General features: G+C 35.7%; 2 protein-coding genes across 2 annotated transcripts in view; one reads left to right on the top strand and one right to left on the bottom strand.

Moving 5' to 3' along the window:
• Positions 1-218: 218 nt before the first annotated feature.
• sec23a (Sec23 homolog A, coat complex II component) overlaps positions 219-25656 on the bottom strand; it is a 28401-nt gene continuing 2963 nt past the window's right edge. Inside the window, exons 4-20 of the mRNA XM_051133574.1 lie at positions 25205-25291; positions 24744-24980; positions 24567-24646; positions 22795-22939; positions 21399-21557; positions 20789-20904; positions 20485-20608; positions 20284-20364; positions 20100-20189; positions 10212-10318; positions 9188-9341; positions 9032-9109; positions 8785-8946; positions 6323-6409; positions 5760-5915; positions 1794-1859; positions 219-1628 (exon numbers count right to left, since the gene is read on the bottom strand). Coding sequence (XP_050989531.1) covers positions 1539-1628; positions 1794-1859; positions 5760-5915; positions 6323-6409; positions 8785-8946; positions 9032-9109; positions 9188-9341; positions 10212-10318; positions 20100-20189; positions 20284-20364; positions 20485-20608; positions 20789-20904; positions 21399-21557; positions 22795-22939; positions 24567-24646; positions 24744-24980; positions 25205-25291 — 2019 coding nt within the window. The 3' untranslated portion in view covers positions 219-1538. The remainder of the gene's footprint in view (positions 1629-1793; positions 1860-5759; positions 5916-6322; positions 6410-8784; positions 8947-9031; positions 9110-9187; positions 9342-10211; positions 10319-20099; positions 20190-20283; positions 20365-20484; positions 20609-20788; positions 20905-21398; positions 21558-22794; positions 22940-24566; positions 24647-24743; positions 24981-25204; positions 25292-25656) is intronic.
• On the top strand, positions 12672-19374 carry LOC127179826 (adenosine receptor A3). Its single transcript, XM_051133575.1, has 3 exons — positions 12672-13413; positions 16129-16282; positions 18519-19374. Exons 1-3 carry the CDS (start codon positions 12672-12674, stop codon positions 18712-18714), a joined length of 1092 nt encoding a protein of 363 aa, XP_050989532.1. The 3' UTR covers positions 18715-19374.

Here is a 25656-nt window from a genome sequence, read left to right as displayed (position 1 = left end):
GGAAAAGAACATTTCAAAGATGATACAAAACCTCTGTGTCTCACAGAAGAAAGTAAGTCACTCAGTTTGGAATGACATGAGGGTGAGAAAATGATGACAGTGTTTTCAAACACAGTCAGTTTCTGTGTCCTTTGAGACTCACAGGATGCTGACTTGAAAGGCAACAGTGACAGAAAGAACGGTTTTCAGTTTCCAGAATCTGAAAACCGCAGGCCAGCTGGGATCACGAAGCCAGTTTTATTAGAAACAAAACATACAATACTGCTAGAAACGGCTCATAAATATCAGAGCTACAGACAGAAAGGCAGCTTACAAATTCCGCAAGTCTGTGTTTAGAATGGGGCATTCAAACCCGCTCTCTAACACAAGCCATCAACCGCAACGAGACGAGAAACGCACACAGGGTCTAAAAATAAGCCATTGTTCTGCGCCGTTAGCTAGAGGCGGCGTTCCAGCTCTCATGCTTAATTGGCTACATTGGCACTGCTTTCACCTTCCTCGACTAGGCAAACAAAAGTATCTGCTGCAGGTGTGCTAAAACCAGCTAGTTTCTTTTCTCCGTTCAACATGAGGTCTCATCACAGAGCATTATATGCGTAAACATCAGTTTCGAAGCAACAGTTTAGCCAAAAAATGAATGTTCAATCAGTTACTCGCCCTCATGTTGTTCCAAACCCATATGCTGGCAGTAACAGCTTTTGAAGAATTGTTGTGGTTTCTGCCACAGGAAAAAAGCACAATAAAAGAAATCGATATGACTACATTTTAGGTTTTCTGAAGCAGTACAGTAGCTTTGCACAGGGACATTTAAAATAATTAATATCTAGTGCATTCAAAAATGGTGTGTTAAAGCAATCAACAGGAAACAGTAATGGCATGTCATGGCTTATTGCTTTAAGATACAGTTCAGTAAATATTAATGAACTTTACTTTAATAGTACTTTTAATATAAACTCTCCTATAATCAAATAGACATCTTAGACTAAATCAAAAATAGTGTGTGAACGCAATGGACAAAATATGGTGTTGGTTTTGGCTAGTATAGTAAACCAATGCAACATGCATTTTTTATTTTGGAAGCTAATGTAGGCTAGACAGTGGATAATGACTAGAAAGCTAATATATGGCTTCAGAAAAACATATCGAAATAATAATTCATAAAATTATTCAAGTTTGTGTCCAGATATCCCAAAAAAAATAGTAAATCAGCATATGGGCTTGGAATAACATGAGGGCGAGTACATAATGAATGAATTGACATTTTTGTGTAAATTAAATGTTGCTACTTCACTCACAAAGCTAAATATGTTCATTCTGTTCAAAACAGTAACAAATATCTTTTCCCGATGTGTACTCAACATGTAGTGTTTACCATTTTTGTCATAATTAATCAGTGAAGAATGACCTTTTTCTTCACGAATGACTCGAAGATGTAGGCTCAATATATTCATGATATAAATGGGGGAAACTGAGGGCAGTGCCAATGTGACTCTGCTGGCTGTGTGTTGCTGAGGAAAAAGATTGACAAGCAGCAGCTCTTAGGCAGCGCTGGAGACTGCCAGCTTTTTCAGATGATCCATAAACACCTGAAGACTCACGTCGTCTGTCAGAATGGGTGCGCCAGACTCCTACACAAACACAGGAAGTGTGATTCAATCAGTGGTGGTGTGGGTAAAACAATATTAGAACAAGCCGAGACGTGTTTATGTAGTTGTATAACAATGACTCGTCACAGTAGACTAATCAATATTCCTCACACAGTGCTTGCGTTTGTGAGATATTCGGGCACTTACCTGACCCCATGCATACATGTTGTTGTGAGTCTGAGAAGGATTCACTTTGGAGAGGAGGAAACGAGCCTGGAGGGCGAGAGAAAATAAATCTCAGACCCTAAAAACAGTTCACATGGTGTATTAATATGCAGAACTGCAGCCAAGTCTCGATGACCCATTACAGTCATTTATTCACAAGCGCCGTTTAAAAATCTCCGAGGGCGAGTTGTTCAAGCGTAGAAATTGACTGAAGAGCTGTCGGAACAACTGTTTTCAAAGTAGCACCTTGCATTTAAGCCATCATTAATCAAGGCTTGAGAAAATAGAGGTGTCTTTGTGAAAGCAATTTATAAATATTTGCACTGACTAATGCAAAATGATTGATTCAAACAACTGCCGTTTGCCATTTAACAGTAGTTGTTCTTCTTTTAAACTGACCTTTTTTTTTTTTAATAAATTGGATAGGTCTGGCTATAAAAAGCTACATGGTTGTAAAACCTGTAGGCCTATATTTTAGGGCTGGATGGAACAAAAAATGTGATTGTGTATGTCAGAATATATCTGTGCATTAAATGTTGGAGCGCAACTGCAACTAATGGATCTGCCACTTGAGTGGCATTTGCTCTCAAATACTTGAAAAATGCAATTTTTCAGATATAACTTTTTTTACTACATCGGTCAGCCCTACTACTACACACACACACACACACATCTGTGACCGCACTTCAGTTGACATTCATATTCAAGAGGCAAGTGCACTTAAATGTTGGCTGCAACACACAGAATGATCTTTGATTTGTTATGCTGCTTGGCAACCACAGACCTCAGGCAGGCTAAAAAACTAATTACTTGGCAGAAGAATTGCTTTTGATTTTTATTATTGTAATTAATCAACTGAACTATTTGTTGAAAATTGGCTTCTTTTATATATTAGAAGAACTGTTGTTGCCACTCACTGTAAAAAAACAGAAATAATCGACCATGGTACTGTGATTTTTACCAGAATTAAAGGGATAGTTCACCCAAAAATAAAAATTAGCCCATTATTTACTCACCCTCCAAGCATCCTAGGTGTATATGACTCCCTTCTTTCAAATTAATCCAATCGGAAGTTATATAAAAAAAATTACCCTGGCACTTCCAAGCTTTAGAATGGCAATAGGCGGATGTTTCTCTTCATCAGTCCAAAACAAGTCCAATAAAGTGCATCCATCCATAATAAAAAAAGTGCCTCACACGGCTCCAGGGGGTGAATAAAGGCCTCCTTTAGCGAATTGATGCATTTTTGTAAGAAAAATATTCATATCTAAAACAGGAGCAAAGGAAGCAAAGTTTCCTGACTTTAGCAGAGGAAAACCAGTCTCCTCTTGTTTTATATCGAATTTTAATTTATGACTGTTGAATGGATGCCATACATCATCCGTCCGAAGCTGCTTCCATGTGCAACCAGTTAGCGCTAGATTAGATTACGTTAGATTAAAGTGATTATTACGTTTTAGATATGGATATTATTCTTACCAGAACGCATTACCAGATTCACTACAGGAGGCCTTTATTCACCCCCCGGAGCCATATGAGGCACGTTTTTATTATGGATGGTTGCACTTTATTGGACTTTTTTTTGGACTGATGAAGAGAAACACCCACCTATTGCCATTCTATAGCTTGGAAGTGCCAGGATAATTTTTAACATCATTTTGAATGGATTTGTCTGAAAGAAGGAAGTCATATACACCTTGGATGCCTGGACGGTGAGTAAATAATGGGCTAATTTTCCTTTTAATAATCCTGTAAGTAATAATCCTGTAAGATTTTAGTTTGCACAAAGAGTCCAAACAATTCCAGTGAGATTTGTCTGTCTGACAACAGCCAGTGCTCCACACAGAGATCTGATCTTATCATCATCCAGTCTGTCTGGAATGACATGGAGAAACAGAACAAACTGAGACAGACTAAATCCAGATACTTAAAGAGACCTACCTGCAAAGCTACCTGAAAAATTATGTGCAAGTGCACCTAGGGCAAAAGCTTCTTTAAACGCAAAGGACGGTCACACTAAATGGTGACATTTTAAATAGTCCTCATTTTACAGCATTTTTACACAAGGGCCTAAAACTTTTAACATTGCTGTAGCTTTGCAGGTAGGTTTCTTGAAGCATCTTGGAGATATTGCCACAGTTCTTCTGGATTTAGTCTGTCTCAGTTTGCTCCGTTTCTTCATGTCATTCCAGACAGACTGGATGATGATGAGATCAGATCTCTGTGTGGAGCACTGGCTGTTGTCAGACAGACAAATCTTACTGGAATTGTTACAATTAATGGGAAAATGAATGTTTGGAAACGTAAATTAATATTTCCTACTGACAAATTACAGCAAAACATAGAAATTACCAGTGATGGGAATAACAACGTTATTCTTTTTTTTTCAGTAACGTTACAATGCCGTTACTGTTACTGACAATAAAATGCGGCATTACTACAATTTATTATAATATTATTATTTTATTTTTCAGTTCATCTGAATGGATGCGCAGCGTACCTGTATTTGACAAATCGTAAACTCTAGTGTGAAGGCACACGACTAGCCATCGCATTGTCTCACACACACACAAAGAAAGATACAGAGCAGGAGAGTCTTATATACCATGCAGAATAGACACACTACATGTTAACGATATTCTTTGCCGTATTTTCCTGTCAAAATAATGGAGTTCCTTAAATTCTTCAGCTTTTAAGAATCGCCGGATTCTCCGGTAGTAGGCAGAACTAATGCGCAAACTGCAGTCTCATTTGTAAATTATCATAATGTCGTATGATAATGCTTGACTGACTGATGCTAAGTGTACATTCAGATATTTAAAAACCTGTGCCATTAAGCTTTATATATCTGGTGAGTAAACTAAAAATTTCATTAATTTAATTTAAATTTCATTAATTTAACATATTTTATTTTGGGGACATCCAAGGTATTTGGCATTATTTGAACATTTAAAAAAAATTAACAATAGTTACTTTCCCTGGAAATTAGTTACTTTTATAATGATGTAACTCATTTACTAACTCAGTTACTATTTGTGAGAAGTAACTAGTAACTATAACTAATTACTTTTTTAAAGTAACGTGCCCAACTCTGGAAATAACTGACATCAAACCATTATTTAGCTGGTGAAAATACTAGTGTTCTAATAATTCTGGCCACCTCTGTATAACTAAATACCTAAGTATTGACTAAAACCAAATTCCATGTAATCAAACTATCCTTCTTTTATCTAATTTACTAAAGGCTGTGCTTATAAGACTATCTCTCAGCTGGTTTTTCAGATTTTACTGGAGTCAAGTCAAGGGATTGTAGTTGATCATTTGCATGCATTTCTAAGTTTTACCCATTTAAACAAGCATTTTAAACCATTCAAGAGCACAAAGGAAAACTCGATTGAGTACTCGCACACTGTTATTTGTGCAAATGCAGAATTAATTACTCTTTCATGTCTCCTTGCGCTTGAACGAACACACACAATATTATCTCAAAATACCCGTCTTAGCAAGTATTCTCTTAAACAATCGGTTATGTCTTAAAAGTAGTAAACGTAAATGGATATAAACCGGATGTGTGTCATTATGCATTAGGTCTTAAAGGGACAGCAGCCTATAAAAACCTGCTGCTGCCTGTGTCATTAATGTAAATCAAACAACAAAACAGTAACTAAGATATCTTTTTATTCAGATTAATTAAATTAATTTTGGGCTAAATTTTGTGAGCCCTGCAATGCCAACAAAGAATCTTTATTTTTAAGAGTGTATGTGAAGGGTTTTGGGACAGAGCTTGTATTGCACAACATCTCATGGCTTATTGCTGTATTTCACTAAGATTATACAAGTCAGTGAGTATTAATGACCTTTACTCATGAATAATGAATATTGACAACCTTTAATATTACTTAAAATCTAAACTTAGAAAGTAAGTGTAACCTGTTTAGTTTAGTTTACCTGACTGCCGCCGTGCTCTGTGTCAATGTAGCGTGGCATGGGAAAACGAGTGTGCAGAAGCTCTTGGGCATCATCCACGGGGGCCTGAAGCAGGTGTCGAAAGTTTTCATACTCAGGCATGTCCTGGTACCCGGCTTTACGCCACTGAGACACCGTCTACATGAGGGAAAGCACAGTGCATCTGTCAGAAATCATCCAACAAGGTGCTAAATCTGAAAATTCATCTTGTTTGCTAGTGCTAGTAAAAGGGAACATCTCACTCCACTCGTTTGAAATTTCACTTCATTAGCATGTACTTTAGCGAGACACCTACAAGTGTTTCATCAGAAAATATCTGTCCTCTGAAACGCAGCCAAGTTTAAACTTGTTTCAGTGCAAAACCGGCTCTGATTTCATTTGCGCAGATTATCAAACAGTTCAGACTGAGACCAAGTAAGCAGAGTGCATTTTTAATTATTGAAGAGATGAAAAAGACTTTAAACCAACGTCTACCCAATCACATGGGAAAACAAACCCCAGCGCAATCGGAAGGCAGAACATGCACCGTGATTTTTACATCTTACCTCACCGTGGTAAATCACAATCTGGAAGAAGGTGTCCATGAGGAGGATGCGGTCAGGCAAGATACTGCTGCTGTCCAGCAACACGGGCTACAACAACAGGAAACAAAGCCCGTTATTAGACCGTCACTGTCAATTAGATGCTTTGATAAACACTTTCCTAGAACTTCCCCCTTCTGGTCCCAGTGTCAGGGGAAAAAAGTAAGCGACATAAAGCCCTCCATTAAAAGCAGATTAGAAATACACACGCATCGGTTTGAGTTGCGCTTTGTATCATCACCCTGATGTTGTTTAACTCAGTACTACTGAAGAACAGGCAGTACAGAGCATCAAACCATTACATAGAGTTCATACATGTGCCTGCTTGCGTTCTACCTCTCTCTCAAAAGAGTTGTGTGATAATATGTGCAACCTTCATGCTCTTGAGTACAAATAGTACAATGCCTTTGCAAAAAGGTTTCAAGACAACAATAATATGAGCTTGAACAAAAATAAGAACAAACACACTAATTAAACAGAACACTGTTTAATCTGTTGAGTCAGGGGACGTCAAGTGCACGTCATCATGACACTGCACTATTTTTTGTACGAAGTAAATACAGTTATTCTGCAAGGATGCATTTAAATGGTCAGAGTAATATATACATAAAAGGGGTGGGTGATATAACGATAGACATGATTAACTGGTTAAAAAAAAAAAAAAAAAAAAAAAGGTCAACTGCTAGAGATGTTGGAGGATCATGTGACAAGTGATTTTAAGCCACTGAAATAAAATCAGCAGCGAAAGAATTCATTTCGCTATATGTGGGCGTGATGACTAGTGATGACTTGAATGTAGTTATTTCTGGCACTTTATAGGCCTTGAAAGGTTAAATACACACTCTTGTATGTGTCAAAATGCCTGTCTTTGCACATTCTTGTAAACAGTAATTTAGGTGTTAAGTGAAAGCAAACAGCAGAGAAAGAAAAAACGTGTAAAAGTATACTGAATTCAGGCAGCTCTTAAAGTGACAGCAGTCTAATATTTCTGCTGTCATTCATGTTAATCAAACAACAGAAGAGAGACAATCTATCATTGCTTTTGACTAAATCACTTTTGTAACTTTAAGAAGAAATGTGTATTTAATTTACACAGGGAAGAATATGCAGTGTTTTATACATTTGATTATTTTATACAATATAAGCAGTGTTTCTCATTTATTTGTACTACTGCAGTTTATTTGTCCTATTGCTTTTAATTAGTTTCGCATTCTTATTTAATCACTCACTGTTTACTTGTCTTCAGTGATTGTTTTGTTAAATTAGGCAAATATAAGTTTTTGGTGATATTGACACAGGTGACAAGAATTATAATTTCTATAGTATCAAATATTTTGATATCATAACTATAACTAGCAGAAAAACTGTAATATTATTAAATGTTATTGGAATTTAAAATGAGTTTCTACTTTCATATACTTCAATATATAGTTTATTTCTGTGATGCAAAGCTGAATTTTCAGCATTATTACTCCAGTCTTCATTGTCACGATTCTTCAGAAATCATTTCAATTTGCTAATTTATTACCAATGTTGGAAACAGTTTTGATACATTTTATGTTTTTGGAATCTGTGATACTTTTTTCGGAATTCTTTGATGAATATAAAGTCAAAAATCAGCATTTATTAAAAAATAAAATGTGTGTGTGTGTGTGTGTGTGAGAGACCCTGGGCCACAAAACTAGTCAAAAGGATACATTTTTGGAAATTGAGATTTATGCAAATCTGAAATATCTGAAAGTTGTATAAATAAGCTTTCCACTGATGTCTGGTGTGTTTGAATACAACTATTCATAATAGAGATACAACTATTTGAAAATCTAGAATCTGAGGGTGCAAAAAAAAAAAAAAAAAAAAATCAACATATTGAGGAAAATTGCCTTTAAAGTTGTCCAAATAAAGTTCCTAGCAATGCATATTATTAATCAAAAATGAAGCTTTGATATATTTACGGTAGGAAATTTACAAAATATCTTAATGGAACAATATCATAAAAAATAAAATTCTTAAAAGAAAAATCGCTAATTTTAACCCATACAATATATATATGTGTGTGTGTGTGTGTGTGTGTATGTGTGTATGTATGTATATATGTATATATATATATATATATATATATATATATATACACACACATATATACACACACACACACACACACACACACATATATATATATATATATATATATATATATATATATATATATACATACACTGTTCTATTGAACCTTTTTATTGAGGTTTGTCATCACAGGAATAAGTTACATTTTTAAATATGTTAAATATAGACAGCTAAAATGGACTGATTCTAACTTTTTAGGCAGAATTAAGTCCCTCACTGGTCAAAGCTAGTCAAAGCTAGTCCCTCACTAGTCAAACCCATCAAACATTAAATGTGCAATGTGGGAAGGTTTGCATGTTTACCTCTGGCGGCCCGTTGAACGAGTACGCATACAGGATGGGCTGTACCATTATCAGAGACTGTGTCAGGTCCTGTCTCATGAACTGGTGTCTGTAATAGGTGCTTTCATCAGGACTGTTGTTGAACACTTGCAGGAACGGAGACCTCCTCAGATGAAACATGAACTGCCAAAGACAATATCAAGATCTCATTTCTACCTAGCTGTAAAGTGAGATTAAGTGTCATCTTAGACCATGAAACAAAAGGTACCTGAGGATACAATGAGAACGTCTCAGAGAAGCGGAATGAGTTGGGATCGTCTTTGTGATAATCTCCAAATTTCTGGCACTGCAGATTAAAGAAAACAAAGAAATTATTGTGCATCTGTAATACTAAGTAAGTCCCAGCTTAAAGAAGGAGACTCACCAAGCGGATGAGCTGTCGGTCCAGCCAGCGCAGGACATCCGGGCCCTCCTCCGTCTCGGCCCTATAGACGGCCAGGCGGGCCATGAGGATGGCAGCGGCCTCCTGGTCAAAAGATGCAGCTATGCTCTGGATCTGCGTCTGCGCATCAGCCCAGCTGAAGAGGAGGACGTGAAGAACGTTAAAGCACATTGACCTTCGAACACAAGCTTTAGCATCATCGGTCTGACTCACATTGATTCATCTTCACTGTCTGAATGTAGAAATCTACAAGGTATATTTAAAGCAACAGAACAGAGGCAAAGAACTGTTTTTTCAGGCACTTAAAACACTTTAAGTATGTTTGAAAGCTACAAGCAGCCCATTAGGCTTTGTCCAAGACTAAATTTACGCTCTCGAATGCGCATCGATTTTGACAAACAAATGTAATGTTCTAAAAGTGGAATCTTTTGATGTCTTCTTTCGAGTTGTCATGGAAACTGTACGTGATTGTTGAGAGTAACAAATGGATGATGTACAAAAATGATGTCCAAACTTGAATGCATTTATGACAGGAAGATGCTCACTCTGAGAACAATTTACAATCACGATGATGTGTCCAAGGTTTATCTTCCCCCTAGTTCCTCTTGCTAAGTGTACCATTACTCAGTGGTTCGTGAACAATGTGGACACTGGGGACTTCATGGGGTTTTGTGTCTGACTAAAGAAAACTTGTTATATTTAGCAAGTTCTGATGCACGATCACTTTGCACTACCATTCAAAAATTTGGGGTTAGCAAGATATTTTAATGTTTTTGTACTCTCTGGCAGCATTTATTGGATCAAAAGTACAATTCAAAATAACAAAGTAATAAAATAAGTTTTAATATATTTAAAAATGTAATTTATTCCTGTGACGTAAACCTAAGTTTTCAGCATTATTACAACAGTCCTCAATGTCACATGATCCTTCAAAAATCATTCTAATAAGCTCAAGAAATCTTTCTTTTTATTATCAATGTTGAAAACACTTGGACAGAGGACTTACTTTCTTGCAATTGTGGTCACTCTGATGCGCCTCTGCCCACTAGAATGCTGGTACTGCGTTACGTACTGTATGGCTCCGCGTCCACCCTGTGGGATAGGTGCGTTGTGCTAAGAAAAAAGAAAAGACAGAAAGCACTGCTCAATATTTTGTTCAACAATATTAAAAAAAAAACACATCAAATGTTATTGCAAAGATAAAGGGTTGTTTTCACAAAGGGTTTCCAAAACCATCCCACTACTATGGCACCAATCTGCTATAACTAATGCTCCACTAAACTACTTAGTATAGATAGTCTTACCCAAAGTTACACCATTACTTGAGCAAGAATTTGACAAATGGACATGTGTTTGAAACATTAGCCATAGTGTCCCACTCCTCAAGAAGTCGTCCAATGAATTTCTTACATATACACTATCATGAAATATTATTACAATTTAAAACAACAGTTTTACATTATAATATAGTTTAAAATATAATGTATTCCTTAGAATTGGATTTTATAACTCGCAACTGCAAGTTACATCTTACAATTCTTATTTTTTTTCTCAGAATTGCAAGATATGAACTCATAAATGTAAAATATCTGACTTTTTCCATCACCCTTACCCTCACTTTATATCAACTTCAAGTCAGAGAAGTCAGAATGGCAAGGAAATTTTTTTTTTTTAATCAATTGTGAGATAAACTCGCAATTGCGAGAAAAAAGTCAGAAGTGCAAGTTTACATCACACAATTCTGAGAAACAAAAGTCAGAAATGCAATTAGCAGAAATTGCAATTGCGAGAGAAAAAAAAAAGTCAACTGAAAGAAGTGTGGGATAAAAAGTTAAAATTAAAAAAATGGGCTTTTATAGATTTTGTTTAAAAACAAAATGGGTCCCACTTTATATTAAGTGGCCTTAACTACTATGTACTTAGACTGAAATTAATCATTTGATACAATGCACTTATTGTGTACATACATGTATTTACATTGAATTTAGATTTTAAAAAATACCCGCATGTAATTACATCTTTAATTTCTGTAATTACATTTATAATTACACTGTTAACCCATCCATTACACCTTAAACCTACCCATACCAACAAACCTCTCCCTAACCTTACCCATTTCCCACCTCAATAGCAGCAAAAGTGTTTTGCAATACAATATGACCACATTAAGTACATTGTACTTATTTTTTGATGTACATAGTAGTTAAGGCCACTTAATATAAAGTGGGACCACAAAATGTCTTTCTTTTTTCACTTGAAATGAAATTAAGGAAAGCATTCCAGGATTTTTCTCAATATAGTGGATTTAAATGGTGATCAACAGGCTGTCCAAATTGCAGTTTCAAAGGGCTCTACATGATCTCAGCCAAGAAATAAAAGTCTTATCTAGTGAAATGATTACGTAATGCATGAAGTCGTAAAAGCGTATCGCAGAGGCAGTGCAAGATGAGCATTTGTTGTTATAAAGTATATAAAAATTGTATTATTTTAACAAGAAGACTTATCGTTTCACTAGATAAGACCATTGTTCCTTGGGCTGGGACCATGTAGAGCCTTCTGATTTCTTTTTGACTGAAGAAAGAAAGACATGAACATCTTGGATGACATCGGGGGTGAATAAATTATCAGGAAATTTTAATTCAGGAGGTAACTAATACTGGAATAGAAAATTTCTCTACTCATAAAAATCTCCAATTGAACGCTAAAGTAAATTTAAGGCCCATAAATGCTTAACAAGTCAATAAACTGACCGCAACCGTGAAGTTATTAGTAAGTTTTAATATGTATATTTGACTAAACAATTAAGTCCAGGTGAGGTGATGCAAACATGGCTTATGCAATACAACCAAAAAACCTGTAATCCAAAAACTGTTTAATGCCCGTATGAAACGACACATGTAACAGGATATAACTGATATAACTGGAAGGAAGGCTTAAGCTCTGGGTAAAGGCACTGAAGCCTTAATTAATGATTACGGCTTAAACCGCATTAGGGTCATGCTTCTTGCCAATTATACTAAAAAAAAACACTTGAGCACGAAGCAGCTCATAAAGTCGGCAGCTACCCGCAACAGAGAGGATATTGAATCTCAAGCGTCGTGTTTGCAGAGCAGTGCAGCTTCAGTCTCCCAGTGCGCCCTGTGTCCACAGAAACGTGCTCTTTAAATGTTAGATGCTTTATTTACCTCGCTACATGTGATTGTAGCTGTTCACATAGTTTTGCCTCTCAAGGCAGCGTGTTTGCCATTTTCCAACCGGCTGAGGCAGGTGCTGATAGTAAAGGTGGAGGGGGGTTTGACTAACGCTCCCCAGAGAGATCAGTGCGTTGTGAAGTGTGGTTGATCCACTTCTCCTAAAGATCAGCATGAGGTACACTCCTCCCATACAGCAACACCTTCCCTGGTGGTTTGGGACAGATAACGTGACCTCCTCTTTCCACAGAATCCAGTGTGATAACTGTCGTTGAATGCACGCTTGTCTTCTTGTCTGTAAATGTTTGAACCCACATGTAAACATGCAGTGGGCGGCGGCGGTTTATGCGGCGTTGATGATCGGTTCCAGTATCTTCTCCGTGTTGGGGAACTTGGTATTGCTGTTGGTGGTGTCACTCAATCGGAGCTTGCAAACGGACACCTGGGTTCTCACTTTAAGCTTCTGCCTATGCGATCTGGCGTTGGGCATCTCCACCATTCCTTTCGGTATCCATAACAGCGTTTTTCAAGTCAAGAGCTACCCTAGTAAGAGCGCCACCTGCAACGGAAGCGCTTTTTTGTTTTTGTTGCTCCAGGTTGCCTCAATCCATTCGCTCACCTGGGCAACTGTTGACAAATTCATCGAGATCTGCTTCGCCCTCAGCTATCCGGTGATCTTTACTGCATACAGGGCCAAAATCATCCTTGCAGGGGTGTGGGTCTACAGCATCCTCAACGCAGCTCTGCCACTCTTTGGTTTTGGTAGCTATGTCTACAGCGAGACAAAGTTCCTCTGCGTTCCCAGCTTCAAACCGTCCAGCATTGCCTTCAACATGCTCTTCATGGTGGTGGGAATCATTATTCCCATTGTACTGATGTGCTCCATGTACGCATATATAGTGTACATAGCCAGAAACCAGGTGCGACGAGGGACGTTTGTTTGCAACGAAGACCACTGTTTCTACGTGCCAGCTAGTAATTACTTCAAAAGCTCCATAGTAATGGTGACTACCATAGGTAAGCATAATTAAACCAGGGAGCATAAAGCAGCTTTATTGTGTTTGATTTGCCAGTGTTTTGGATTTTCAATAAGTGATTATCTTTCTGACATCACTTGATTAGGTGCAATCATTTTTCCTTGACATATGGAGACTTGCTTCTTGCTCAATACAAATAAACATATGATATCATCGTTTGGGGTTGGTAAGATTTCTTAATGTTTTTAAAAGTCTCTAATGCTCAACAAGGCTGGATTTCTTTGATCAAATATACAGTAATACAGCAATATTGTCAAATATTATTGCAGCTTGTAACAATTGTTTTCTATTTCAATATATTTTAAGATATAATTTATTCCTGTGATGCAAAGCTGAATTTTCAGTCTTCAGTGTCACATGATCCTTCAGAAATCATTCTAATTATGCTGATGGAAACCAGTTTTAAGGTTTCTTTGATTAACAGAAATGTCAAAAGAACAGCATTCATTTGAAATATAACATTTTGTAACATGACATTTAGTCACTTTTGGTCAATCTAATGCGCCCTTGTTGAGTAAAAGTAGTGATTTCTTAAAACAAATCGTACTAACCCCAAACTTTTAAATAGTAGTTTACAGTAATACTGTAAAATGATTATGAACTGCAGAGCCTAGATAATTTGGTCTCATTTGATGAACAACTTTGAGGTCATATATGACATTTCAAACATAGACGTGCCTTCTGAAACTACAGGAAAGATTACTATAGTCTTTTTTATTACAGGGACCTCATTTGTCTTGGAAGTGTAGTGATGTACACTACCAGTCAAAAGTTTTTGAACAGTAGGTTTTTAATGTTTTTTAAAGAAGTCTCTTCTGCTCACCAAGCCTGCATTTATTTGATCCAAAATGCAGCAAAGGCAGTAATATTGTGGCATATTTTTACTATTTAAAATAACTGTTTTCTATTTGAATATATGTTTAAAATGTAATTTATTCCTGTGATCAAAGCTGAATTTTCAGCATCATTACTCCAGTCTTTAGTGTAACATGATTCTTCAGAAATCATTCTAACATGCTGATTTTGCTGTTCAAGAAACATTTTTATTATTATCAATATTTAAAACAGTTAGGTACATTTTTTTTCAGGATTCTTTGATGAATAGAAAGATCCAAAGATCAGCTTCTGTAACATTATACGCAATAGCATTCAAAAGCTTGGAGTCGGTATAAGTTTTTGGGGGGAAATTATAGAAATTAATCATTTTATTTAGCAAGGATGCTGTAAATTGGTCAAAAGTGATGATAAAGACATTTATAATGTTACAAAAGATTTCTATTTCAGATAAAGGCTGTTCTTCTGAACTTTCCATTCATCATCTTTCGAACCTGAAAAAAATCTACTCTGCAGTTTATCATAATTTATCATAATAATAATAATAGTAATTAATGTTTTTGAGCAACAAATCAGAATATTAGAATGATTTTTGAAGGATCATGTGACGAGTAATGATGCTAAAAATTCAGCTTTGAAATCACAGGAATAAATTAAAAAAAAATTTTTTTGGCTTTTTTTAATGACTTCATTTGGATAGGACAGTGTAGATGGACAGGATGCAAAGTGGGAGGGAAAGAAGGGGGTGGGAGCAGGAAAGGTCCACGAGCCGGGATTCAAACTCGGGTCGCCCACAGCGCAATGACGCTGTATGTTGACGCGCTGACCACAAGGCTATTGGCGCCAACATAAATTACATTTAAAAATATATTCAAATAGAAAACAGTTACTTTAAATAGTACAAATATTTCAAAATTTTACTGTTTTTGCTGTACTTTGGATCAATTAAATGCAGGCTTGGTGTGCAGAAAAAAAAATTAAACTTTTTTGACTGGTAGTGTAAAAAGCGCCAATGATCCCAAAGAAAATACACTACAAGTCAATAGTTTAGATACACTTTGTTACTATATGTAACTCAATTTACGTTTCTCATGATCTTAAAAACTTTTAAAAAGGCTTCAGCTTAAATGCTTCCAATTAGTTTTGTAGACAAACATAATCTATCTGTGTATGAATTAAATTTAAAACTAAAAGTTTAATTTATTTAATGGAAGAGTTGGACTGGAGATGAAGGAAAAGCAGCCAACAAGTATTCAGCGCACTACTTCAGTGCTGTTTACAAGCAACCCACATTGCACCTCTGGAAGTTGGTGTGCAGAGCTGCAATCTACAAAATGAAAAAGCTCAAAAATAAAAACATAACATAATTCCCATATTTTAAATACGCCATTTTAAAGTTTCAGCTTTTTCAACATTATAGAAATAATAAGGAATGAGTAGTTGGGTCCAAACTTTTGACTGGTTATGCAAATCTAAGAATGTATAAAATTTGAGTTATTGAGATTATAGTGTGCAAAGACAAAGACATCAATCTGTGTGCATGTGTAGACCCACAACTAGCCAACAACAATAAATTTGACTGCAAAATGAATTGATTTAACTCAATGTAATTAATTCAATTTAAAATTTGAATCAATTGACAACCTAATTATTTTAAATGTATGATGTTTACTCCATCTTCGGTGTGAGAAAAACAACAGCAAGGGTCTTGGTAGATTATGGAGAAACTAATTAGCAAAATACATCACATACGCAACACAACCTCCAGACAGTGTGAGTCGATACTCCTTTTGAGCTAATGAAATAAGCTTGTCCAAAAAATCTTTAACCACGTCATGTGATTTGTGCGTGTTGTTGACAGTGTGCCTGCTCGTTTGCTGGCTGCCATACATCGTTATCTGCTTCTATGAGACACTGACGGGAAAAGACAGCCCGCAGCCTGCCTCGGCTGTTGCCACGTGGCTTGTACTCTTCACTTCAGCTCTTAACCCATGGATCAACTCCATGACTCAAACGTAAGCAACTAAGTGCATCATTTTGATTCTTATAAATTATGTGTAATTAGGTTAAAAAGGCAGGCATGTTTCTTGCAACACAAGGCTGGGCTGTATGATGCTATATATTCAGTGTGACAACAGAAACATGTGTCAACCAGTAGAAAATCTCCTATACCATTTATATACCTATACCATTTTATACACACTACCAATCAAAAGATTTGAACAGTAAGATTTTTTTTTTAGATGTTTTTTTTAAATAAGTCTCTTCTGCTCACCAAGCCTGCATTATTGGATGCAAAGTACAGTAAAAACAGTAACATTTTGAAATATTTCTTTGGCTTTAGTTTTCTATTTGAATACATTTCAAAATGTAATTTATTCCTGTAATTACAAAGCTGAATTTTTTTAAAATCTTACCGTTTAAAACCTTTTGACTGGTATTGTATACTATACTGCTATATCATCACACTCTGGTGGTAAAGCAACGTTGGAAAACAGAAAGAATTAATACAGATTTAAAATAATTTGGAATAATCTTTAAATCTATATTTCACAGGGACTAGTTAAATAAAGTTCACAATTACTCAAACGTGTGGGGTCAAAAATGTATTAAAAATTGACTTCTATTCAAGTTGCATTAATTGTTCAAAAGAGAGTATATAAAAAAAACACATTAAAATAATTTATGATAAGAAATATTTCAAATTTTAATATAAATTTAAATAGAAAACAACTTTTTAAAATTGTAAGAATATTTAACAATATTACTCTTTTCTGTCTTTTTGATCAAGTAAATGCAGTTTCTTCATAAGAACATAAGACATCTCTTACTCGCTTTCAAAAACATTTATAAAAATCTTACAGACTTCACTATGGATTTATATATTAATTAGGGCTGTCAGTTGATTAAAATTTTTAATCTAATTAATTACATGATGTGTCGATTAATCGATTTATTCGCAAAATAAATTTGACTGTGAAAATACCCACAAAAGATTATTTAAATCTATTTTTGTGTTTAATGAAAAAGTACCAAGTAGACATTAAAAATTGTAGCTTTAGAAAGAAATATTTTATTTGATTCAAAATAAAATTGATTACACAAACATTTAGGCTGCAACGGGGGTGAACTTTTTTTTTTTTTAATGAAATGATACTCTAAGTAAGAAACTAAATCTGCCAGCAGGTGGCGGTAAATGTCTCTGAATCATTCACTCATTCGATTCGTTCAAATGGAATGAAGTAAATGGCTCTCTTTATGAATGGGCCTTTGAATCATTGATTCACACAATTCGTTCAAAGTGCAGATTCATTCAGAAACTAAACACCAGTGTGTTGGTTGGAGACACGCAACAATTCTTCTATGGCTTCAAAGGTAATATGTTCTCAGCAAAATTGAGCAAAAACACACAATGTAGTGTTGTGTTCTTATTTAATACTTAATACTTCTTATTTACTGAACTGTTGCATAAAAATCACATTTAAACTTGTGATAGATCAGGACAAAATCACACCCGTGTCATTTTGCTCTTGCTGCCCGTGTTACATCGTGTGAGAAATAATATATATATAAATATGAGACAAAACACATACAGGGGGATTTTTTGCACCAATATCTTGAATTCTAGGGCGTAACTGCATTTATGTTGTTGCCCTGCATCATATTTGTCAACAGTCAACTGTTTGAAATATAAGATGCGTTAAAATTTTTGAATCACGTTAATTTTTCATACCTAATTAATTAAGCTAACGCGTTAAAGTGACAGCCCTAATATTATGAAACTAGATTGTGGTATGTATATATATATATATATATATATATATATTTATATGGTGTTGGTCATACAGCCCATTCCTAATGTCATGATAAATAGAAGACAGACAGGAGGATCTATAACACATTCTCCCAGAAAAGCAGCACTCTATTTTGGGAAATGTAATCATGGATAGACATTACCTTTTTTATTGTTGATTAAGACTTTACTGGCCTTTTAACTATTAGATGTGGCAGCCCATATTAATACCCGTCACATCCACTGATGTTTCGTAAATAAAATTTGGCAGGAATTGAATGTGGAGCAGGATTGGAAAAGGAAGGTGGAGGTAAAAACTCAATGGCCAATTCGGGCCACATCTAGAACGAGAACATGTAGTGGCAGTAAATCGCAGTATTGATGTGTGGTTGTTGTTTAGATTCTTAGAGCTTGCAAGTATGTGGGAGGTTTACCATGACCTTGTTTGTATCTCTCAGGAGGTACAGAGCAGCACTGCGCAAAAGCCTGAATAAAATCCGGCAGATGTTTGAGTATCCTCGTAAAGACTCCCTCTCCCAGTGCACGACCATACAGCTACGCCGTGAGAGCAACAGCTTCTCCTTGCCAGCTCCCACTGTACCTCCGGCACTACAAACAAACAACGAAGCCCAACAGGACCTCACGCTGGTTTGAACGTGACCCTCACTGACCTTTGGTGATTTGAATAGCGTAGAAGTAATCACGACTTAAGGAAGCATCTGCGGCATCACTTCACCCCAGCACAAAGAGGACACTGGGTTGGCGGAGCTAACCAGAAGCAATTTCACTGCTTATGATGTAGAAAGACATCATGCAGAAAGAAGAGACTTTGTGTGATATTCTACAATAAACAAATTTTGAAAAGAAGAAGAAAAAGGGGACTTGTGTGTCAGAAGAGATGTTTTGTTTTCTTTTGTGGCTTGAACACAACCAATGATTCAGTTTTTTTTTCTAAATGAATGCTCAAAGGACAATGCAATGTGATTGTGAAATAAAACCTGTCTCTAAAATGTTCAGCATCTGAAACTGCCAATCACAGTTCAATTGCTTTGAGGAACTGCATCCATGACTGACTTAAAATTGCAATTTGTATTATTTTGATGGCGCGATCTGAACTGACGCATTTCACTGGCTACGTAAATATGGTTGTCATAAAGGCTCACACCAACCTCATATTTGAATATTTACTGTACAGTAGCTGTGACATTTAAACCGGCAAGCATTATAGGAATATTTCACCCCAAAAAATTATATTTTGCAAGAATGTTAATCACTCTCAGGCTGTTCAATAAGAAGAGGAGTTTGTTCCTCCATCAGAACAGATTTGGAGAAATTAAGCATTGCATCTGTTGCTCACCAATGGATCCTCTGCAGTAAATGGGTGCCGTCAGACAGAGTTTAAACAGCTGATAAAAACATCATAATCCACAAGTCAACTTTTTCCCTGGAGGAAGCATTATTATGGCCTACTGACTTATATTTCAGCAAGAAACAATGATTTAAAGTTAAAACGTCTTAATGATATGTGTATTTCTTACAAACATGCAGCTTTTCAATTCACCAGATGTTCATTGATGGAGTAGAGTCATGGAGACTATCTCCAAAATATTCTCTGTAAATATTTCATGTCATGTTTCTCAATATATTGTGCAGTATTTATAATACATTTATTTACAATTTGATCTTTTGAGATATATATAAGATATAAAAGGTTAGAAACTACTGCAGTGAAGTAATGTTTTAAATTGAAATGCAGTTTAAAAAAAAGCCTATGTATGAAGAAAGTTTGCCCTCTAGTGGACCACCTGTATTTAAGATGGAAATCTACATGCAATCTAACACCAGATTCAACAGAAACAATTTTTGTAATACTGTGAAGGCAATTTCTGCTTCACAGTATTACACAAAAATGTTTAAAATGTAATGTTTTTGCAAAATGAGGCACGTGTCAAAATTATTTTCCCTCCAATGCTAGCTTGTAAACATCTGTGTCAAGGCTTATTGTAAGAAAAATCCCAACAAACTGTACTCTTATGTACCTGATTGACGACCTCAAAGTAAAACGCAAGAGTGGTGTTTGGATCCAGCCCACAGATTTTCCACTGACTTGTTCCACCAGTTCCTATTTCCTACAAGCAGAAGTCAAAATCAATGTCAGTATGTTTTCTGCTTTGCCTGGGAAAACCCTGAACCTACCGGAATTAAAACAGATGAGCCACTTACATTTTCTGACACACAGGGACCTTTGGCGTTCAGGGAGACACATGGGCCGATTGCTCCAGAAATCTTTATCTCTCTTGAAGTCTGAAATAACAATTTAATAAGATTATATAAGGTAACCCACATACAGCACAATTAAATAATAAAGTAGAATTAAAACAGTCAAGACAACAGGACGATTATATAAAAAGAAATGCAAGCCACCTTAATCTCCAGAGTCCCTGCTAATGCCATCTTAAAAGAGCCCTGCACGTCCTTAGTGAAAACTCTCTGGAAAGTTTGCTTGAACAGGGATGTGTTGAAAGAGTCCGCCATGACCATATAACCCCTGCCATTTACACAAAAGCAGAAAGATATACTGTTGAAGACAATCTAAATACATTGCAAGATTGCAACTCTGAGCATGTTTTAAGATGCATCAAAGCCACTGCAAATCTCTAAGCATATGCCATCAGCTGAAACACAATTTTAGAAAGTAAACTGAAAACCTTTTTTTTGTATCACTTACCCTGTATGGTTGGTGCAGCACTTCATTTCCAGTAATCCTGTCTGATCCAGAGCGCATGCATAAATATCAATGATGTGTCCATTGGCAGCAGAACGGTTGGCCAAGGCTTCATAGTGCTACAAGGGAATGAAGTACTATTTTAAATGTGTACAGAAACAACAACAACTTCAAACAGAATAAGAATCCCTTCAAGCAGCACAGACAGTACAGCATGGCATCATCAATGCCAAGGTCTTCGGATTTGATTCCCAGGAAAAAGCAAGAACTCAAATGTCTACTACATAAGTGTTGCCAAATGCATAAATGTAGATGTAATCTCAAATGTGGTAAGAATTAGAATAAGCAGCTTTTGCCTACACACATAATGCTGTATGAATAAAAAATATGCAATTGTTTTCCCAGGAAATAACACTCAAATATTACTGTGTTCTGCTCTGAAATTTCAAACGCATGAAAATGCAGAGGTCAGTTCAATTGTGAACTTTCCAATGCACCACCAGTTTAGCCACTTCAAGATACTCCACCTTTATGAAATCATTGGTATCACCAGTATGTGGTACTTCTATCATACAGAGTCAATCATACAGACAACAAATACCGGAAGTCTTACTTTAGTGGCTTTCTTCATGAACTTAGCGTTGTCTTTTTCGATGTCATGCCAGGATCTAATAGGCGTTTTCAGTTCATCTCCTACCACCATGCCCGGACCCTGAGTGGCGGGCCCACCGATGAAAGCCATGATGCGAGCGCCAGTGTTAGGGAAGGTGCACTACAAAAGAGAGGGAAATGTAGGGAAACATTTAGCAGGCACAAAGCTTTAGACACACTTTAATAAATTCATGCATCTTTAAAACATTTTGAGCTAAGGGCTTCAGCTTAAACGCTTGAAATTAATATGCCTGCATATGAGGGTCATTCCATGATCAGTGCCTTTTCCACTTGGAAAAAATTAAAAAAATAATTTGAAGCAATATGTTTTTTTAAATATCCATGAAATGAATACACCATAAAATGACAAGAAATTGTATTATGCAATCTCAGGCAATATAATTTATTATTTTATGACTATTTTCCTATCTCATGTTTTGGTATTTCTGTCAACCCTGATACCAACACAAGCATTTGAATTTTACACAGACAATCTTTTACAGGACATGAAACAGGACATGAAAATCCTGGGATGAACATGAAATCATGGGGACACCAATTAAATGATTCAAATTTTATAGAAATAAAGGCCAAATTTATGGCAAAAACATTTCTTAATTATGAAACTATATGTGAGCCTGGACCACAAAACCAGTCTTAAGTAGCACAGGTATATTTGTAACAATAGCCAAAATTATTGATTTTTCTTTTATGCCAAAAATCAATAGGATATTAAGTACAGATCATGTTCCATAAAGATATTTTGTAAATTTCCTTGCTTAAATAGATCTAAACTTTATTTTTGATTAGTAATATGCATTGCTAATCAGATTATTTATTATTATTTACCCTCAGCATATTTATTCAATTTTCAGAGTGTATAAATCTCATTATTTATACATTATAAATATTGACCCTTATGACTGGTTTTGTGGTCCAGAGTCACATATTTAGAATAATATGCAAATGTAATGTTTATATCATTTGTGATTATTTCTTAAGCACGCAAAAGGCAACAATTTCATGGAATGACCCACAAACATTTTTAGAAAACTACATTTGATTTTTCATTACAAAATATGAAAATGAACGAAAAATGAAAACACTTCATGATGTTGAGTTTTTGAGCACATCTAGAGTGTGCAAAACTACTTTAATTAATTCCCATACTTCTATTCATGTTACTTCGTAGATTTATTGACTTTATGATTAGTCCAAGTGTGGATAGTAGTAATAATAAAGAACGAGAAGGCATGTCCAAACTGGTAGTCCAACTTATAATTTAGTAATGGCAGCTGGTAGTAAAGCTGCCATCACAGCAGACCATTAAACATAATAACACAAATCATGACAGTCACCTCTAACAGACCAACAGCAATGGAAAGAGCCACTCCGAGTGATCTCAGTGGTCGTTTTCCTTGAGTGACGGGCCAGGGGTCTCTCTGCAGCTCTCCCAGCAAATCTGTCAGATTCATATCTATCTTCTGTACTGGCTGGAGAAACCTGAGAACAAATATGATCAGTGACCATCATATTCCAACACAACTAATCACACCGTCTTTGTTCATATAGGTTTGTTCAACTGGTTCCCTGACTAAGGCTGTTTTTTCCAAGGTTTTTTTCTCCACTACTGTCATAGTTGGGGTTTAAAAAGACTTAAAGACTTAATGTTCAGTAATATAGTCAATTTGACTGCACTGACACAAAGGAGAACAAAACTTGTACTGACTTGAGCTAAATGATGTCACTATTGTCTTCTGTGGAAATGCTTTATAGCAAATTTTAATTGCTTTCATAATGAATAGATTTTGCAACTTTGGGACTGTTATTAGACCGAATTGAATCAACATTGAACTTGAACGTTGAACTGAATAACGACACTATTGTCTTCTTCAGAGCTGATACTCTGAATTGTACATAGTTATTAAACTGAACTGAAACATGCTGAACTGACTAGAGCTAGGGCCCTATGAAATCCGTTTTAATTTTTCCTAAATTTTGTGCTATTTTTTCCAAATTCTGTTTTTCAATTTTAAATTCTCCTGGATTCCGTTAAAATTTTTCTGGACACCTTTTTAATGGTTAAATTAAATTTTATCAATCAAAAGGCATGTCTAATTAATTAAAATCCTGAAACTTTAACAATTTAACATCAGTTTATTAAAAGTTTAACGAAAATGACATATTTAGGGTCCTTTGAAATGTTTTATTTTTGCCCACCTTCTGTGTTCTCTAGTTTCATTTATTCTTACAATAGCCTGTGAAATTTTCTCAAAAATTCAGTTTTCAAAATGATGGTTATCAAATGAAGGCATAAAGCATTCAATTCATTTATCTTTTATTTAATGAAAATTAAATTAATTAAATGTTTTGGCAAATAAAGGGGATCTACTATTAAAATGAAAGTAGCAGTTGTAGTAGTATGTATGTACATTTTGCTGAACTACTTCAGCCGCAATGTCTTCACGTTAAACCAAACTTTTATTTTGACGGATTGCCGTGAATACCTTTAAATTTCTGTGTGTATATGATATGATGATAGTTTTACTCAAATGAAACAGTAAGTGCTCAAGAAGTGATTCTCAGAGCAGTTCTGGAGATGTTGTTTGTGTATTTATGTCCTCATTTAGTGAGACGGCAGACGCTGATATCACCACAAGTGTCACACGCGCTTCAGTACGAGTAAGTTAGTAAACAGAAATGCGAGTCTGTGCCATTCATTAGCACAGAGATATGCAGAATTCATATTTAAACAGTCATTTTGCAGCTTAATGTTTACAAATATTAGTCCATATCGCGATTTGATTAATTCATCCAAGCGTCATTCCGCGTTAAACTATAAATTAAGTTTTTATGACTGGATTCCGTCTGTGTTTTCCGCATCGTCCCTACTAGAGCTGAATAATGACACTAGAGAATTTGAATTTTGCATCATCAAGTTTGCATCACTGATTCTGTAACCATTGTTTATCACTCTGAAGCTGCTTTGATACAATCTATAATCTGCCTTGACTAGACATCTCCAGAGAAGCTGAACAGCTGTCAAGACTCTTAAAAGCATCAATTTGATTATGCAAATTACTTGAAGATTTAAATTTGCAAAGTAGCTAAAAAAACATATTTAGCTCACCTGTTTGAAGGAGGAGCCTGAGGCTGTTGTGGCCCTCGGCCTGCCTGTGCTGCAGTTGGTTTAGTTAACCCAAGCATCTCCTGTACACAAGATTTATCAATTTAATATGTTACATTATGAGACATTTGTGCCGACTACTTTAGTCCAACACTTGTATGTTAAATTATCTTAAATCACCTGAAGCTGTTTAGCACTGAGGTCTTTGGTCCCTCTGAAGACGTAGCTCTTAGAGATGCCCTCACAGCCCAGCTCATGAACCTGGACCATGCGTCCAAACGTAATGAGGCCTACTAGAGCAGTGGGAGGCAGCAGGCTGAGAGACATCTGAAGTGACTCCTTCAGTGCCTGCAGATCATCGTCTTCCATGCATGTGTCCACCACATACAGGAAGTTCAGGGGCATCTGCGGACCACGCTACAGAAAAGAAACAGAATCAATGAATGGAAGTTACTATTAATAAATTTAAGATGGTCTTTATTTCGATCCATATGGCAAGTCAGTTACAAAGTAACTATTTTATTGCACAAATTTTCATTTTGCACATTAGATCCATATTTAGAACCTTGCATTTCTTATGTATCCTGTTCTAGTGTTTAGTATTTATATGGCAATGAAATGTGGATAGTTAAAAGCTTTACCTGGACAACATACTCAATAGTAGAGAACTGTGGAAGTAGCTCAGCTGGTTGGTTGACCTCCGATATTCCAGCGTAAGTTGGTGGGAACTGTGACAAGATCATGGGTTAATTAATTAGCACTTTTAAAAATGCAATGCACTTTTCTTGGGCTGCAAACACTAACCAATAAAATCAGTAAGAAAAAAATCATCAACAAATACACTTATCAATTAATGGCATCTGTGCACTCTGCATATACACTACCAGTCGAAAGTTTATGGACAGTAAGATTTTTTATATTTTTAAAGAAGTCTCTTCTGCTCACCAAGCCTACATTTATTTGATCCAAAATACAGCAAAAACAGTAATATTGTGGAATATTTTTACTATTTTAAAAATCTGCTTTCTATTTGAATATATTTTAAAATGTAATTTATTCCTGTGATCAAAGCTAAATTTTCTGCATCATTACT

The sequence above is a fragment of the Labeo rohita genome, chromosome 17 (assembly GCF_022985175.1).
Source record: "Labeo rohita strain BAU-BD-2019 chromosome 17, IGBB_LRoh.1.0, whole genome shotgun sequence".
Lineage (NCBI taxonomy): Eukaryota > Metazoa > Chordata > Actinopteri > Cypriniformes > Cyprinidae > Labeo > Labeo rohita.
This window is presented reverse-complemented; position numbering and strand designations above follow the sequence as displayed.

What these genes read in the sequence shown, in the direction of transcription:
- LOC127179826 (XM_051133575.1), top strand. Translation starts at nt 12,672, where the DNA reads ATGCACGCTTGTCTTCTTGTCTGTAAATGTTTGAACCCACATGTAAAC. An exon ending in AGTAATGGTGACTACCATAG is followed by an intron (nt 13,414 to 16,128) that starts GTAAGCATAATT and finishes TGTTGTTGACAG; the next exon opens with TGTGCCTGCTCGTTTGCTGG. An exon ending in ATCAACTCCATGACTCAAAC is followed by an intron (nt 16,283 to 18,518) that starts GTAAGCAACTAA and finishes TGTATCTCTCAG; the next exon opens with GAGGTACAGAGCAGCACTGC.